At 33.3% G+C, this 14,154-nt stretch overlaps 1 protein-coding gene across 7 annotated transcripts in view; it reads left to right on the forward strand.

Moving 5' to 3' along the window:
* The window catches only part of MEMO1 (mediator of cell motility 1), a 141,968-nt gene that overhangs the window by 82,881 nt on the left and 44,933 nt on the right, over window positions 1–14,154 (forward strand). For 5 of the 7 annotated variants that reach the window (XR_012325757.1, XM_033838764.2, XM_033838767.2 and 2 more), the window contains exons 4-5: window positions 5,645–5,757; window positions 8,028–8,139. The exons of 1 other annotated variant lie outside the window; for it this stretch is intronic. Coding sequence is in view for 5 of the 6 variants with exons in the window: in XM_033838764.2 (XP_033694655.1) it covers window positions 5,645–5,757; window positions 8,028–8,139 (225 nt within the window). In the remaining variant the exon portion in view is untranslated. The remainder of the gene's footprint in view (window positions 1–5,644; window positions 5,758–8,027; window positions 8,140–14,154) is intronic. One more of the 7 variants, XM_073791461.1, reaches the window with a different exon arrangement.

Raw genomic sequence — 14,154 nt, forward strand, 5'->3', positions numbered from 1 at the left:
CTCTTAATAATTTAATGACAGCTCTGAAATTAGCTTAAAAAAAATCTTTCTGTCAAATTGAGACTGAGTCGTATACTACTCTCTAAAATGAGAAATTTGTGAACTTTAAAAGCTTAGTATACCACTCTCTAAAATAAGAAACTTGTGAAGTTTCAAAAGTTTCTGCTGGAATTAGCCACCCAAATTACTTAATTTGCTGACCAACATTTTATTTAAATAGTTAATACACTACATGTGAACCAGTGTCAGGTTCTAGTCTATATTGCCAGTTGTACATACACTGTGTGAATAGGTGAAACTGATCATTTTAATTCTGTCAAATGTTGTTAGGTTAGACCCGTACTAGTAGAGATGAAGTATAATCATTCAGAAGTAACTCACAATAGCCCTGAGTTTAAAAAGAAAATCTCACCCACAGCCTACTCCTTTATGAGCAATTAGTTCAAATTGTCAAAGCAAAAAAGCTGCTCTCTTTTGTTTTTATGTAGTATGCTCTGCACATTTTATCAGGCCTTTATTGAAAATTATTTTGTAGTAAGTTTTTAATAATAAATAAAATGATAATATTGCCAGATTGAGGAGGTTTTGGTTAGCTCCACCTCCTTTATGATGTTTTGATGCATATCTTTAACAAATAATTCATAATACATATTTAATGTATAATTTTAACTTGTTTCATGAATAAGAGTAAAATAGAAATTAGATTGTAAAGCTTTTCAGAAGCTTCCTTTATTTGACCCTGGGCCTATAAACCAACATAATCAAGGCTAGTTTATATAACAGCCTTTTCCAAACCTTTTTCTATTTGGCAGAACTTTTATTGATGATGATATGTGCTAAAAGGGTACCCCTGAATTAAATTTGGCCTAGGAATATGTAGAGAGCCTATATTGATATAAGTGGAAATTGTGTGTTAAATAAGTTGATGGACAGTGAGAATGGAAAGGAAAAAAATAATAAGGGAAGAGAGTCAAGGACTAAGAAGGTGACAATAAAGGAGATCAGTAAAAAGAAATGCAAATGATGGATGATGATGTGATCAGTTTATTTTTATAATTAGTATATAGTAATTGAATTCTGAATAAATAAGTGTGAAGGTCTCAGTGTTAAAAATAATCATGGACAGTCTTGTTGTATTCTCTTGGAAGTGGCCCTCCCTGAGATTTGCAATATCTTCATAGTTCTTTAAGAAAATAGAGAAAACATCCTTTTGGGAATAATGAGTATAGAGAAAAAATAACAGTCCAAGAGAGAAGGATAAATTTGATACCACTAGCTTCCATTCTTCTTTCCCATTCCCATTCTCTACGTGTCAACCAGGATCATCTTTTGTCCTTAAAATTTGAATGGATCTTTTACCTTTGCATGATTTTGTAACATCTTGCATGAACATTTGGAAAATATTTGTTCATTGAGTCATGCAGATCTTTCAAATGTTGACATTTCATCATACGATGTAAAAAAAAATCACATTTGTTAATAGCACCATCAATTTCATGAGAAAAAATTTTAATTATTGGGAAGCTTTTTTGCAAAAGTCTAATTTTCACTTAAAAGTTTCGATTTTATCATTGGCAACAAATACGTCAAATATTTTCTTTGAAGTGTCAGGCTCATTTTGTTCATTTTCTAAAAAATTTCTGCTGGATACCTAAATTGGAATAACCACAATTTGTCTACAGTCATTTTTTTGAAGTAAAAATTGTGTTCCGTGGAAAAAAGTCTACTTCAGCTCATAACTCAAAATCACACAGATGCTTTTTCCTTGAGACATACTTCTGTATGCAGTAGAAGTGCTTTATGTGTTTATCACCACAAATTGAATGCATTTTGTCATACAGAATATTTTTATAAAACTGTACTCGAAGTTCAAAATTTAATGAAATTAAATGAAACTGGCTTAAAAAAAAATACAGCATGGGTGAAGGTGAAGAATACATGACTACTAGTACATTTTGATTCCGTTACCTTGGTTGTAGCCAGCAGTATACCCAGTCTTACTATTGTACTACAAGTGCAAATGTTAACATGTTGAAAAGGCAAATAACTTCTCTGTATTAGTATGAAAATAGTTTTGATTTTGTGGACTCCTTGAAAGGTTCTTGTGAGTTCACACTTTGCTGTGATTCAGGGTGATTGGTGTGATTCAGGGTGATTGGATTTATATTGTGGATAAGGTATTGGAGAAGGCATCTCTGGGGAAATGATTTTTAAGCCAAGCAAAAGAAACAATTACACGTGAAGAAGTTTTGGAATAGGCAAAGATATTCTTGTTATCAAGGAACTGCAAGACCAGTGTGCATAAAGTACTGAGATCCAGCGGGGGAAGAATAATAACACAAGAAGGGGCCAGTTGATATGAGACTTTAGAACCCATTTTAAGGATTTTTGTATTTTATCCTCTGACCAAGAAAAGCCATTGAAAGACTTTTTAAGCAGGGAAGTGATATGATCTGATTCATGTTTTAGAAAGAATACTCAGGCTGTTTAAGGAATTTTAAAAATTATACATTTAATTAAGTTCTTTCCCATATTTAGAGTTGCAAAGTCTTTTCCTATTACTAAAACTTTAATTAAAAACCGGAACTCAGGATGTTACTTAGATAGTAACTTGATTTTGATTCATATCTTTCAGAAAACCTTGCAGGGCAGAAAAAGAATGCCAAAAGGAATCTTTTTTGGGGCCACATGACATTTTATTCTTTAGTTAAAATATCTCCACTTAACCATGAAACACTTTAAAAAAATTACTTGTGTTCCATTATTTAGTATAAGTAGTTGAATATTTATGAGAGCAGACACTCAGGTAACTCATGTGTTAGGTGTACAGACTGCACTCCTCATAGTAAGTAACTCCACAAATGTGGATTATCTGGAGGTATTATTATATGTGAAATACATTTATTTCTGAAAGAATGCCTACTGATTTTTTTCTATTTTTTTATATTAAAGGTTTCTTTTACGTGTATGGCAACAGTGATTATATGCCAATATTTAAAAGTTACTCTTTTAAGACAAAGAACTTTGTAATTAATTGAAGGGAGAGAAAGTGGCATTACTTTCAATGCCTGTATTACATTTCTCTCCAAAATATTTGTATGGTCTTGGTGTTTATGGATCTAGCAATCTAGGGGGAAAAATGCATTATCTTTTATTTACACTATTAATTGTCTTATAGCATATAGCTAACACAGAGACTCATTCTGAGATTACTACTTGTTCAATATCCAGTTTCTTTTTTCTTCTCTCAATGAAAAGAAGTCTTTTTTGGTTTGTTTTTGGGTATATCACTTTTAAGGGTTTTATATTGATGGGACCTAAATCTCTTTTTTCCTATTATCTCTCTTAACTAAATGTGGAACTTCACTATGTTGCTTTTGGATGAGTTTCAACCTTTGGGTACACAGTTGGATAATTCAGACTGATGGGACCCCTTTTCCCCACCAGACTTTATCTTTTCATCTAGGTTGGGTCTGACAAAAAGGCAAGCAATTGAATAGTCACGTATTAGAGGAGGCAGTTAGGCTTTCGAAGCTGACCTCGGGTCTTTATTTCTGGAGTAACGCTCATCTTTTAGCCACTGTTAGAAGAACCTTGTTATACTTACCTATGAAATATATCTATGCCTAGATTGATTTTTAAAAGTCATTTCATATTTTAATTATATATTCTGAATTTCCCAGGAGTGTTCTGATTTTAAATATTCTATCCCTCTCTCTTTTCATAGAAATACATTCCTCAATCATAAAAATACTTTTTTTTTCTTACTTGATTCTTGATTCATATAATACCTATCCTTAAGCAAGTTTCCTAAGCACTCAAATTTACCATTTTCTATGTCCCTCATTAAACTTTAATTTTAAAAATGTGGTGATATTTTTGTGCTGTTAAGATACAAGAACATAGTGGTATCTTTTGTTCATTTAGGAATCTATAGATCTGATTTTTTTTTCCTGAAATGGTTATTGAGTTGATCATAGAGATGGTGACAAGAAGTGGGTATTAGCAGGGGAGGCGAGGAAATGGATTATGTTTCTGACTAGAAATGGCCTGTGAGTGAAGTCTTACATGTGGGCTCTGAGTGACATCTTGAGGATTGCAACATCTTGAGGAGATTTTGGGACTAAACTGAGAATTACCTTTTCCTTATCCACATCTTTCTTATCCACCCCTGCCCCCCAACACCCCATATAGCAAGTAAGATATAGATGACAGTAGGTTAATTTTCTTAGCTGTAATAGAATTCTGTCAAAATAAATATATTGCTAAAGCACACATTCCTTGGCCTGCAAGTTTTTGATGTGAAAGAGATACAGCTCTGTGATTCAGTCTTTGTGTTTTTGTCCATTAGATGAGCAATGAGTAGCACTTAATTTTCTAGGTATATAGCTTACATATATTCCTTTTTTTCTTATAGTTTTGGTTCTTTTGTGTCTGTAACTTTGTGTGTGTGTGTGTGTGTGTGTGTGTGTTGTGGGGAAAATTTTGTTCATATGAATCTGGGAGAAACAACGAAAATGGAGAGTTTGGAATTTAGATTGTAGAGATGTTTGAGATAAAATGGAGAATAAGTTAATTTTACTCTTGATGTTAAGATAAAAGGATTGTAAAGATTTAATCTACAGTTTAGCCTAGTTCTTTTCTTTAGCCTACAGTGCAAATAACACATAATTTTCTTTGTTTTTGAGAATGACTTCTACTTGAATGGGAACTGAGAAAGCTTATTACACAGAGTTCTCAACAAGATGCCTTTTTTCTCTGCCATGGAAGAAATGTAGAAATAGCTTTAACAGAATGCTTCTTTGTAATGATATTTTGGATTTTTAGAATTTATACTTTTATGGATTTTTATTAATGTTGTAGGCAAGTTTAGAATTTGTTATTTTGAGATTTTAATAGATGAAATGTTTAAAATTCAATTAATACAGCTATTGAAAACCTTTTGTAGCCTAGCCATTGTGAATACAGAGGTGATTTTAAGCATAGTCGGTTGGTTTACTGTAGATAATCAGTAACTAGTATTCCCAGGTGTTAAACATGGTTCTTTTAAAGACCTTCCAACAAAAAGATAGAGATAAGTAGTTGAACTTAATTAACTGAGGAGCAAGTCATTGGTAGGAACATTAGTTTGCTAGTGCTGCCATAACAAACTACCATCAACTAGGGGACTGAAACAACAGAAATTTATTTTCTCACAGTTCTAGATGCTGGAAAAGTCCAAGATGGTTTGGCAGGGTTGGTTTCTTCTTAGGTTTCTTCCTTGGCTTGCAGATGACTGTCTTCCTGATGCCTCTTCACATGGTCAGTCACCTCTCTGTGCATGTGCACCCCTGGTGTCTCTTCCTCTTCTTATAAGGACACCAGTCATATTGAATTCAGGCCTCACGGTAATGACGTCATTTTAGCTTAATCACCTCTTTAAAGACCTTATCTCCAAATAGGTTCCATTTTGAGGTACAGGGGTTGAAACTTCAACGTATGATTTCAAGAGAACACAGTTTAGCATATAGCAGTAGGTAATGAACTCAATCAAGGAAAACAATATTACATGTAATTTTTAAAAATTACTTGTTTTTTCCTTTTTATTTAATAAAGTTTTTGTAGAAGTGCAATTGTTCTGTGTTTTTTATTGTATATCTCCTAGCCGGAGAATTTTCATCCTTGGGCCTTCTCATCATGTGCCCCTTTCTCGATGTGCACTTTCCAGTGTGGATATATATAGGACACCTCTGTATGACCTTCGTATTGACCAAAAGAGTAAGTATATAGAAATTTTATAGTTTGTAAACAGCTGAAGTTTTTACAAATAGGAACTATAAGTTAATTTACAGTTAAAAGTATTAGTATCATAGTAATATTTGAATTGTAAAAATAAAATTTGTTATAACTAATCTGCAAAAAACAAAAACTAAGAAAGAAAATCTTCCATATGCCTAAAAGACAACTATAGTTTTTCTGCCAGCCGCAAAAATCTGTCAGATCCGCTAGTCTTTGGAGTGTACTGGTTACATTTATAATCAGGGAAGTACCATGTACTTGTTGTACAGTGAGACAAGAAATTGGTACCCATAACAACTTGTTGAAACATTTTGGGCATGTTTGTCTTCCTCTGTGTATAACAGTTCCCTCACCGTAAATGGATAATGGTGATAATGACTTTATATCCTCATATATAATTTTTATGGGAAAAAAATTGAGACCGTAGTTGTGAAACTCTGCAAGAAGGGTGCCACATAAATCTTAAGTGCATTTTATTTTTAAAACATATCTATTATTTTGATTTTTAAATAGAATTCTAGAAATCACAGTTTTTATTTAATCATGTCTCATTTTGTACATAATTTAAAAAATACCAAACAATACAGAGACTACTATAACAAATACTCATGTACTTATCATCCACACTTGACTCAGAATTTCCCCTCATCTGAACTCAATTTGATTTCCCCAAAGTAACCACATTCATGAACTTGGTGTGTATCCTTCCAGTTCATCAAATTATATTTTAAGTACGTTGAGTGTTTTTATTGTTTCAAGAAATTTTGCAACAAATTCTTCTGTAGAATGAAGAAAGCCATTTGCAGAGGAAATGATCACCTCTTTTTCTTTAATTTTTAGGCCTAAATTTTCATAATTTGGGGTTTTAAGTATTATAGAGTATTAGCAATTTGTTGTTAGGATATAGGTTATTAATGAAACTAGCCTTACTCCCTGGAATGGTTTTAGGGTACACATTTTTCAAATATTTAAAATGCTTTTAAAATTTTTATTTTTTTCTTCCAGTTCTATTGAGATATAGTTGACATACAACACTACATAGGTTTAAGTTATACAATATGGTGATTTGACTTTACATACATCATGAAATGATAAGTTTAGCGAATATCCATCATCTCATATAGATACAAAATTAAAGAAATAGAAAAAAATATTTTTTTCCCTTGTGATGTGAACTCTTAGGATTTACTCTCAACAACTTGTATATAACATACAGCAGTGTTTATTATATTTATCATGTTGTACATTACATCCCTAGTACTTACTTATCTTATTACTGGAAGTTTGTACCTTTTTACGACCTTCATTCCAATTCCCCTTTCCTCTGGGACACGCTTTATTTTTAAAACCTTGTTGGGGCATTCAGAAAATTTTGGTTTTGGATAGACTGACAATGAGGAATGGAGGATTTTTAATCAGGTATAATTTTATAGAAAAAAAAGTCATACCGTTATTTGTTCGTTTCTTTGTTATTGGTAAACCCATTTATGGATGTAGTTATAAAAATGCTGGTTTTGTTCAATGATAAAATAAAAATATTCTTATATCTTTTTTTACATATTTCATCATTTTCTTGCTATATATTGATAATATTTAGTTTTAAGTGGAATTCATCAGAAGGATTTGAATTACTAAATCATTTTAAAATTTTAAGATTATTTAAGGCATGGTACTGTGGTAAATTTATATTCCAGTCTATACCACGAGCTTAATTTTTAATGTTGAGGAAAATAGCATTCTCAGAAGGAATTTTCTTTTCTTATCTTAGTATGACAGGAACCTGAGGTGTAAAATAATAAGTCTGTACATTGTATTAAAAAACAAAACAAAACTCAAAAACTATATTATTAACCTCATGAGTAAGTAGACCAGGGGATTTTTCCATATTTCAGTAAGATTTCTAATCAACTGTTCTTGTTAATATCTACAGATTGAATAAGGTCAAGGATAAGCTTAGACTCAGAGGTGATTTTAGATATAATGAAAGGAATTGATGAAAAATTAAAATTACTATTTTTTATGTAACTATGTAACATGTGAAAGTGCTGAATAAATCATTACATGTCTTACTGTTTTGTCTGGTATGTAAGAAGCTAGTTGTTTTTTCCTTTTTTTAAACTAAAAATGGAGAATATTATGTGGTGCTTTTTGTCTCTTGCCAAAGCATGTAGTTTGTGTTACTGGATAGAGTCTCACAGGGTAAGGATATACATTAATATATTTGTTTTACTATATTTTGAAATCTCTAGTTTACGGAGAACTGTGGAAGACAGGAATGTTTGAACGAATGTCTCTGCAGACAGATGAAGATGAACACAGTATTGAAATGCATTTGCCTTATACAGCTAAAGCCATGGAAAGGTATATTAATTAATATAAGAAATCCCAGAGAAATCATGGATATTAATTTCTTTGGAATTATTTTAACTAGGGTGAGATAATCATTAGGGTAAAGAGTTTTAAAATTTTTGTTGAAATGAAATAAAAATTTGGGATTGGATTTTCTGAATATGGATTGAAGTTGGTTTTGAGTAGTTTGCCTATGAAGGCTTAACGTGTAAAGTGACGTGGTTGTCTTATTAGGTAGAAATATTAAAAGAAAAAAACAACAACCCGTGTGTGTGTGTTTGTGTGTATTGATTTGCCTGTTATCTTATTCATTATACATTCATTTATCTCAGAGTAACAATTACATTCTTTCATGTTATAGTGCTATAAGTAAGTAATCATAAAATTTTAGATTTGGAAGTAACTTTGGAGGTAATTTATTTCAGCCTTATCAAAGTACATGAATCTCTATTATAAAAGAGATTATTGTATAATAATATATAATAAAAGAGATTATCTAAATATAATATAGATCTGTTATAAAAGAGATCTCTTTTATAAAAAGTGCTTGACATTCTTATTTGGTACCTGCTAAAAGGTCTTCTAGTGATAGGGTGTTCACTAGACTATAAGTAGAGTGAAGACAGGGACAATATCTATTTTGTTTTCCACTTATACCCCAGTGCCTAGCACAACGCCTGTCACGTAGTAGTCAATTTATTTTGGTAAAATGAAAGAATTGTTTTAAGAGCTTTCTTTCTTCTTTTAGGGCAATATTCAAATTAGGAAGTTTTCCTTTTATAGGTCACATTTCTCTAATTTTTTCAACCATTTCCTTTATATGGACTTAATATTCCATATGTAGTTTGACTAGTTCTAAATATGGTGAGATTATTCCTTCTCTGGTCCTCATTACTGTATTCTCTTAGGAAAATAAGTAGTGCATTATAGGTTTTCAGTAAATATTTGTCAATTAAATGCATTAATGAAGTCTGAGATTATCTAAGCAGTTATTATGCTGATATGGCTTACCTTACTATTGTATATATATACTGATATATACTTGTCTGATATACTTGTGGTCAGCTGAAACCCCAAGGCTTTTTTATACTGTTAAGCTGGATTATTTCTCCTCTTGTACTTTTGTGGTTGATTTCTTTTTAACCCTAAATGTGTTTGTCTCTTCAGTTATTTCTGTTTAATTTTTCCATGTTGCTTTTATTCCATTATTGCAGTTTTGGGGGTTATTTCCACTCTTAATTCTGTTATCAAAGTATTATTTACTTCTCTCAGTCTTATGTTATCCACATCTTTTCACAATGATAACTATGAGGAATTAACATAAACCTGAAGAAGTTTCCAAAAATAGTGTGATATTAAATTATAAGCAGTATAATTTTAGGTTAATTGTTTTAATACATTCTAATTCTTTAGAAGTTATTAAACCAATATAGGCTGTTTAAGTTTTGGAATCCTAGTGTAATCAGAACATCCCATTCTTCAACTACATAGGACAGTAGAAAACTTTTGTTATTTGCTGAAATGTTTGCATATTTTGTCATAAGAAAATATATTTTAGACTTAATAAATTTCAATACAATAGGACCAGTAAACTGCCAACAGTATCCTTAAGGAAGCTTTAATAAAATAACATTTTTGTTGTTATTTCAAAAGTAAAACAGGCATAATGTGGAAATTTAGGAAAATAGAAATTTGAAACCAGTGAACAAAATTTTTGTTCATAATTTCCTATTAAATAGTGTTAAATAACCACTTTTAAGTATATCACTTCTCAAGAAAACCTTCCCTACATCTCAGATTACATTAGGATTCCTAATACTGACTCTTAGAAAGTACCTAGTACTTTTCCTTTGTAGTCTTTGCTGCGCTCACTACCTGTATCAGTCTTTCATTACTGAGTAACAAATTGCCTCAACGCTTAGTGACTTAAAATCATAACTATTTTATTGCTCACAATTTTTGGATCAGGAGTTTGAGTAGGGAATACCTTGCTCTGGTCCACAAGATACTGACTGAGATGGCTGGAGTGGGCCTTGAGGATCCAAGATGGCCTTAGTGCTGGCTTTTACTTGAGACACCTCATCTGTTCTCTAGATGGCCTGTTTGTTTACCAACCAGGGCTTTTCTATATTCTTGGTTTCTCTGTAGAAGGATAGTCTGGATTTCTTTACATGGTGATTCTGGATAACAAGAGAACAAAACCAGAAGTTTCTTGGCCCATTAAGGCCTAGGCCTGAAACTACATAGTATCATTTCAACTGCATTTTGTTTTTCAAAGGAGAAATAGATGCCACCTCTTGACAGGAGGAGTAGCATATGTGTACAGGAGTAGGAGGTATTGTTGGCAGCCATCTTTGCAGATGGCTACCACAATTCTTCCTCTGGTGGACAATTCACATTTCTCCAACATGGAGGGCACCCCCAGCTCTCCTAAGATGCCCAGAAATCTCATCCAGTTATGACCTCAGGTTCGAAGTCCATTATCTTATGATCTGCATTAGGTTGGGATATGGATGAGGCTCCTTGGGTGTAGCTCTTTTTGATTTGGATACCTGTGCACTAAGAAGGCAAGTCTCCCCCTCCCCCTCCCAATACACTCAGTATACAGTTTTGAGACAAGGACAGTAAAGCACAGTAGTTACTTCCGTTGCAGAGTGAAAGAATGGGAAGCATGTAGTAGTCTCTGGTCCAAAGCAATTCTGAACTCTAACCAGGAAATAGAAAATATCCTTGATTATGGCTTGGTTCTGTCTTCTGGTAGTGGCTTCATAATTCATTACAGATGGTTCCTGACTTATGATGATTCCACTTAAGATTTTTTGGCTTTTTGATGGTGTGAAAGTGATACATATTAAGTAGAAACTGTACTTCGAATTTTGATCTTTTCCCAGGCTAGCAATGTGTGTGCTTACTCTCTCATGTTTCTGGGCAGTGGCAGTGAGTCGCAGCACCCAGGCAGCCTCATGATCAGAAGGGTGAACAACCGGTACACTTAAAATCCTCTGAACCAAGACAACCATTCTGTTTTTCATTTTCAGTACAGTGTTCAATAAATTACATGAGAGATTCAACACTTTATTATGAAAAAGGCTTCGTGTTAGATGATTTGCCCAACTGTAGACTAATGTAAATGTTCTAAGCACATTTAATGTAGGCTAGGCTAAGCTATGATGTTTAGTAGGTTAGGTGTATTAAATGTATTTTCGACTTACAGTGGGTTTATTGAGACTTAACCCCATTTAAGTTGAGGAAGACCTGTATTATTCTTAGCTCTTGACTGGATCCTTTCGGCTTTTGGCTCTCCTCTCTGAGTCATTTTTACTTTTCCATAAGAAATGGGCCTTGTTTGCATCTAAGTAGCAGTTTTAGTCTGCTTCATGTATGTGACAGTTTAAGAGCCTAAAGGCCTCTTTTTATTTGGAATAGTGTTTTGTTTTGTTTTTTAGTACAAACTGATTGAACTCCATTAAACACTTTGTGGGTTTTCTGTACATCAGATTATAAGTGCATTCCATTAGACAAAAGTCACATCCACAGTTCTTTCTGAGACAGGCTTCTTTCTACTTTGGATCTCAAGTTAGGGGCCTGGAGTTTCTTAGAAGCCCTTTTACCTGCCTGAGAGAGTATACAAGCACTGTCTTAAGTCTTCCTGAGGTCCTAATACATTTTACAGATGCGTTTTGATTTGATGCCTCTGAGCCCATGTTCTTGGTAGCACTGTGGATTTGATCTTTGTCCTTATGCTGTTTCTTTGACAGTTTTCTGCTATCTGTAGAGGCTAGCGATGAGAAAGTTATTTTCCAACCAAGCAACTCCTGGTTGGAAATATTTCTTTTAAATTCTGCTTATAATTCTTTAGCTCATGTTTTTCTTCTTGTACCTTCTCATACTTGGCTGTAAAGAAGCCATTGACACTTTGAATATTTTGTCTGGAAATCTTCTTAGCTATTTTTAATCTTTAAGTGTATTTTTAATCTTCTAAGTTACGTTATGCTAATTGTTCTCCCAGTAAATAATATGGATAACTCTATTTCTAGCCTCCTATAGCAGTGTCCTTACTGCTCATCCAGTTTCCAGGCTCCTTGTTGCCCTTTCAACTTCCACCTATCTCTGTGTCCACAAAGCCAATATTATATTTTTTAGGTTTCTCTTACAGTAATACGCTTTCCAGGTACTATTTTTTGGTCTCAGTTATCTATTGCAGCATGGCATATCACCTTAAAGTACCTTTTTTTTTTGTTTATGATTCTTTGGGCTAGAAATTTGGTCAGGGATGAGTGGCAACCAGTCATCTCTGTTTTATCTGCTGCCAGTTGAGACAGGTTGACTTAGGCTAGATGTTCCAAGGTGCTCTCACTTTCTGTTTGGGGCTATGATGCAGGTTGTCTGCTGGGCACCTTAGTTCTCATCTTGCTGCTATCTCCACTTGTTGTTACTCTTCCTTCAGGGCCTGTCTCTTACACATGGTTTCCCTTTCCTGCTGGACTATCCTGAAGTACATGGCAGTTCAGGGTAACAAGAAAACAAGTAGAAACTTCTAGGCCTCTTAATATTTAGGCTTGGAACTGGCACAGTATCACTTATGTTGCATTCTACTTGGCAAAGTAAGTTGGAAGGCTAGGTTCAAAGGGAAGGAGAAATTGGCTCTATACCTAATGGGAGGGGTGGCATGAGCATTCAGAAGTGGGAGGAATTTTGGTGATTATATTTGTAGACAACCTACCACAGTAGCACTGCAGTTAAATAGCTCTTTATCTCCCTTCTCTGGTACTTCCCTAACCTATTCCCTACTCCAGGGCAGCTAGTCTACCCTGTATCTTCTGTACCCGTCTCAGTACCTGGTACACAAAAGGATCTCAATAATTAGTTGTTGAATAAATTAATAACAATCTATTTTTAATACTTTTATTAAATATTTTTTCCAAAAATGAGATCAGTTTTTTTTTATTAACTGCTTTTCATATCATGAACCTATTTCCATGTCATTTTTTAAACTCCTTTTTATTGGGTATACATAGGACTTTCTAGTATATGTCTCTGTAATACTTCAATTGATCATTTAATTTTAAAACTTTTCCCTCATTTTTCACTACTATAAAAACAGGTTTAACAATTAAATATCTATTATTTATAATTTTCTTATTTTAAACAGATTTAAAAATGATATTCATTAGAGGTTATAGAGGAGAAAACATAAAATGACCCATAATCCCCTTGCTCAGTTAATTCTGTTGACATTTAAAAAATGGATGTACATGGTTTAAAAGTGTAAACAACATCAAGAAGTACAAAATGAGCAGTGAAAGCCGCTTTGCTTCTCCTCAACCAGTGTTTACTGACAGTAAAAATTATTATAGATATGCTAACATATATGTATGCATATATGTTTGTGTATATACAATATATGTATAAGATTTATACATACACGTTTTTGTGAAAATTAAAACATGTAAATAGGAGATGATATCTTAAGTATTTTATTCTGATCCTTTTTTTCCATATATTATCTTTACGATTGAAATTCATAGTATTTTTTTGTTTTTGTTTTTGCGGTACGCGGCCTCTCACTGTCGTGGCCTCTCCCGTTGCGGAGCACAGGCTCCGGACGCGCAGGCTCAGCGGCCATGGCTCACGGGCCCAGCCGCTCTGCGGCATGTGAGATCTTCCCAGACCGGGGCACGAACCCATGTCCCCTGCATCGGCAGGCGGACTCTCAACCACTGCGCCACCAGGGAAGTCCAGAAATTCATAGTTTTTAATATTGCATATAATTACATTTGAGAGAGTTAAGTTTGGATATGTAGAAATCGTATATCTTGAAAAAAACTGTTCACTCTTAACAACATGATCCCACCTCTTCTTTTTCTTTGCATTTTACTCTGTTCAGTTATCTTTCGCCCCTTTTATTCCTTTCTCTATATCATTCCCATTTACTCTATTTACAGTTTAAATTTTTAATTGATTTCTGAGGTAATTTACATACTGTAAAATATGCTCTTTATGGCATAGAAGTCTGTGAATATTGAT

This window comes from Tursiops truncatus, chromosome 14, assembly GCF_011762595.2.
Source record: "Tursiops truncatus isolate mTurTru1 chromosome 14, mTurTru1.mat.Y, whole genome shotgun sequence".
In the NCBI taxonomy this organism is placed as follows: domain Eukaryota; kingdom Metazoa; phylum Chordata; class Mammalia; order Artiodactyla; family Delphinidae; genus Tursiops; species Tursiops truncatus.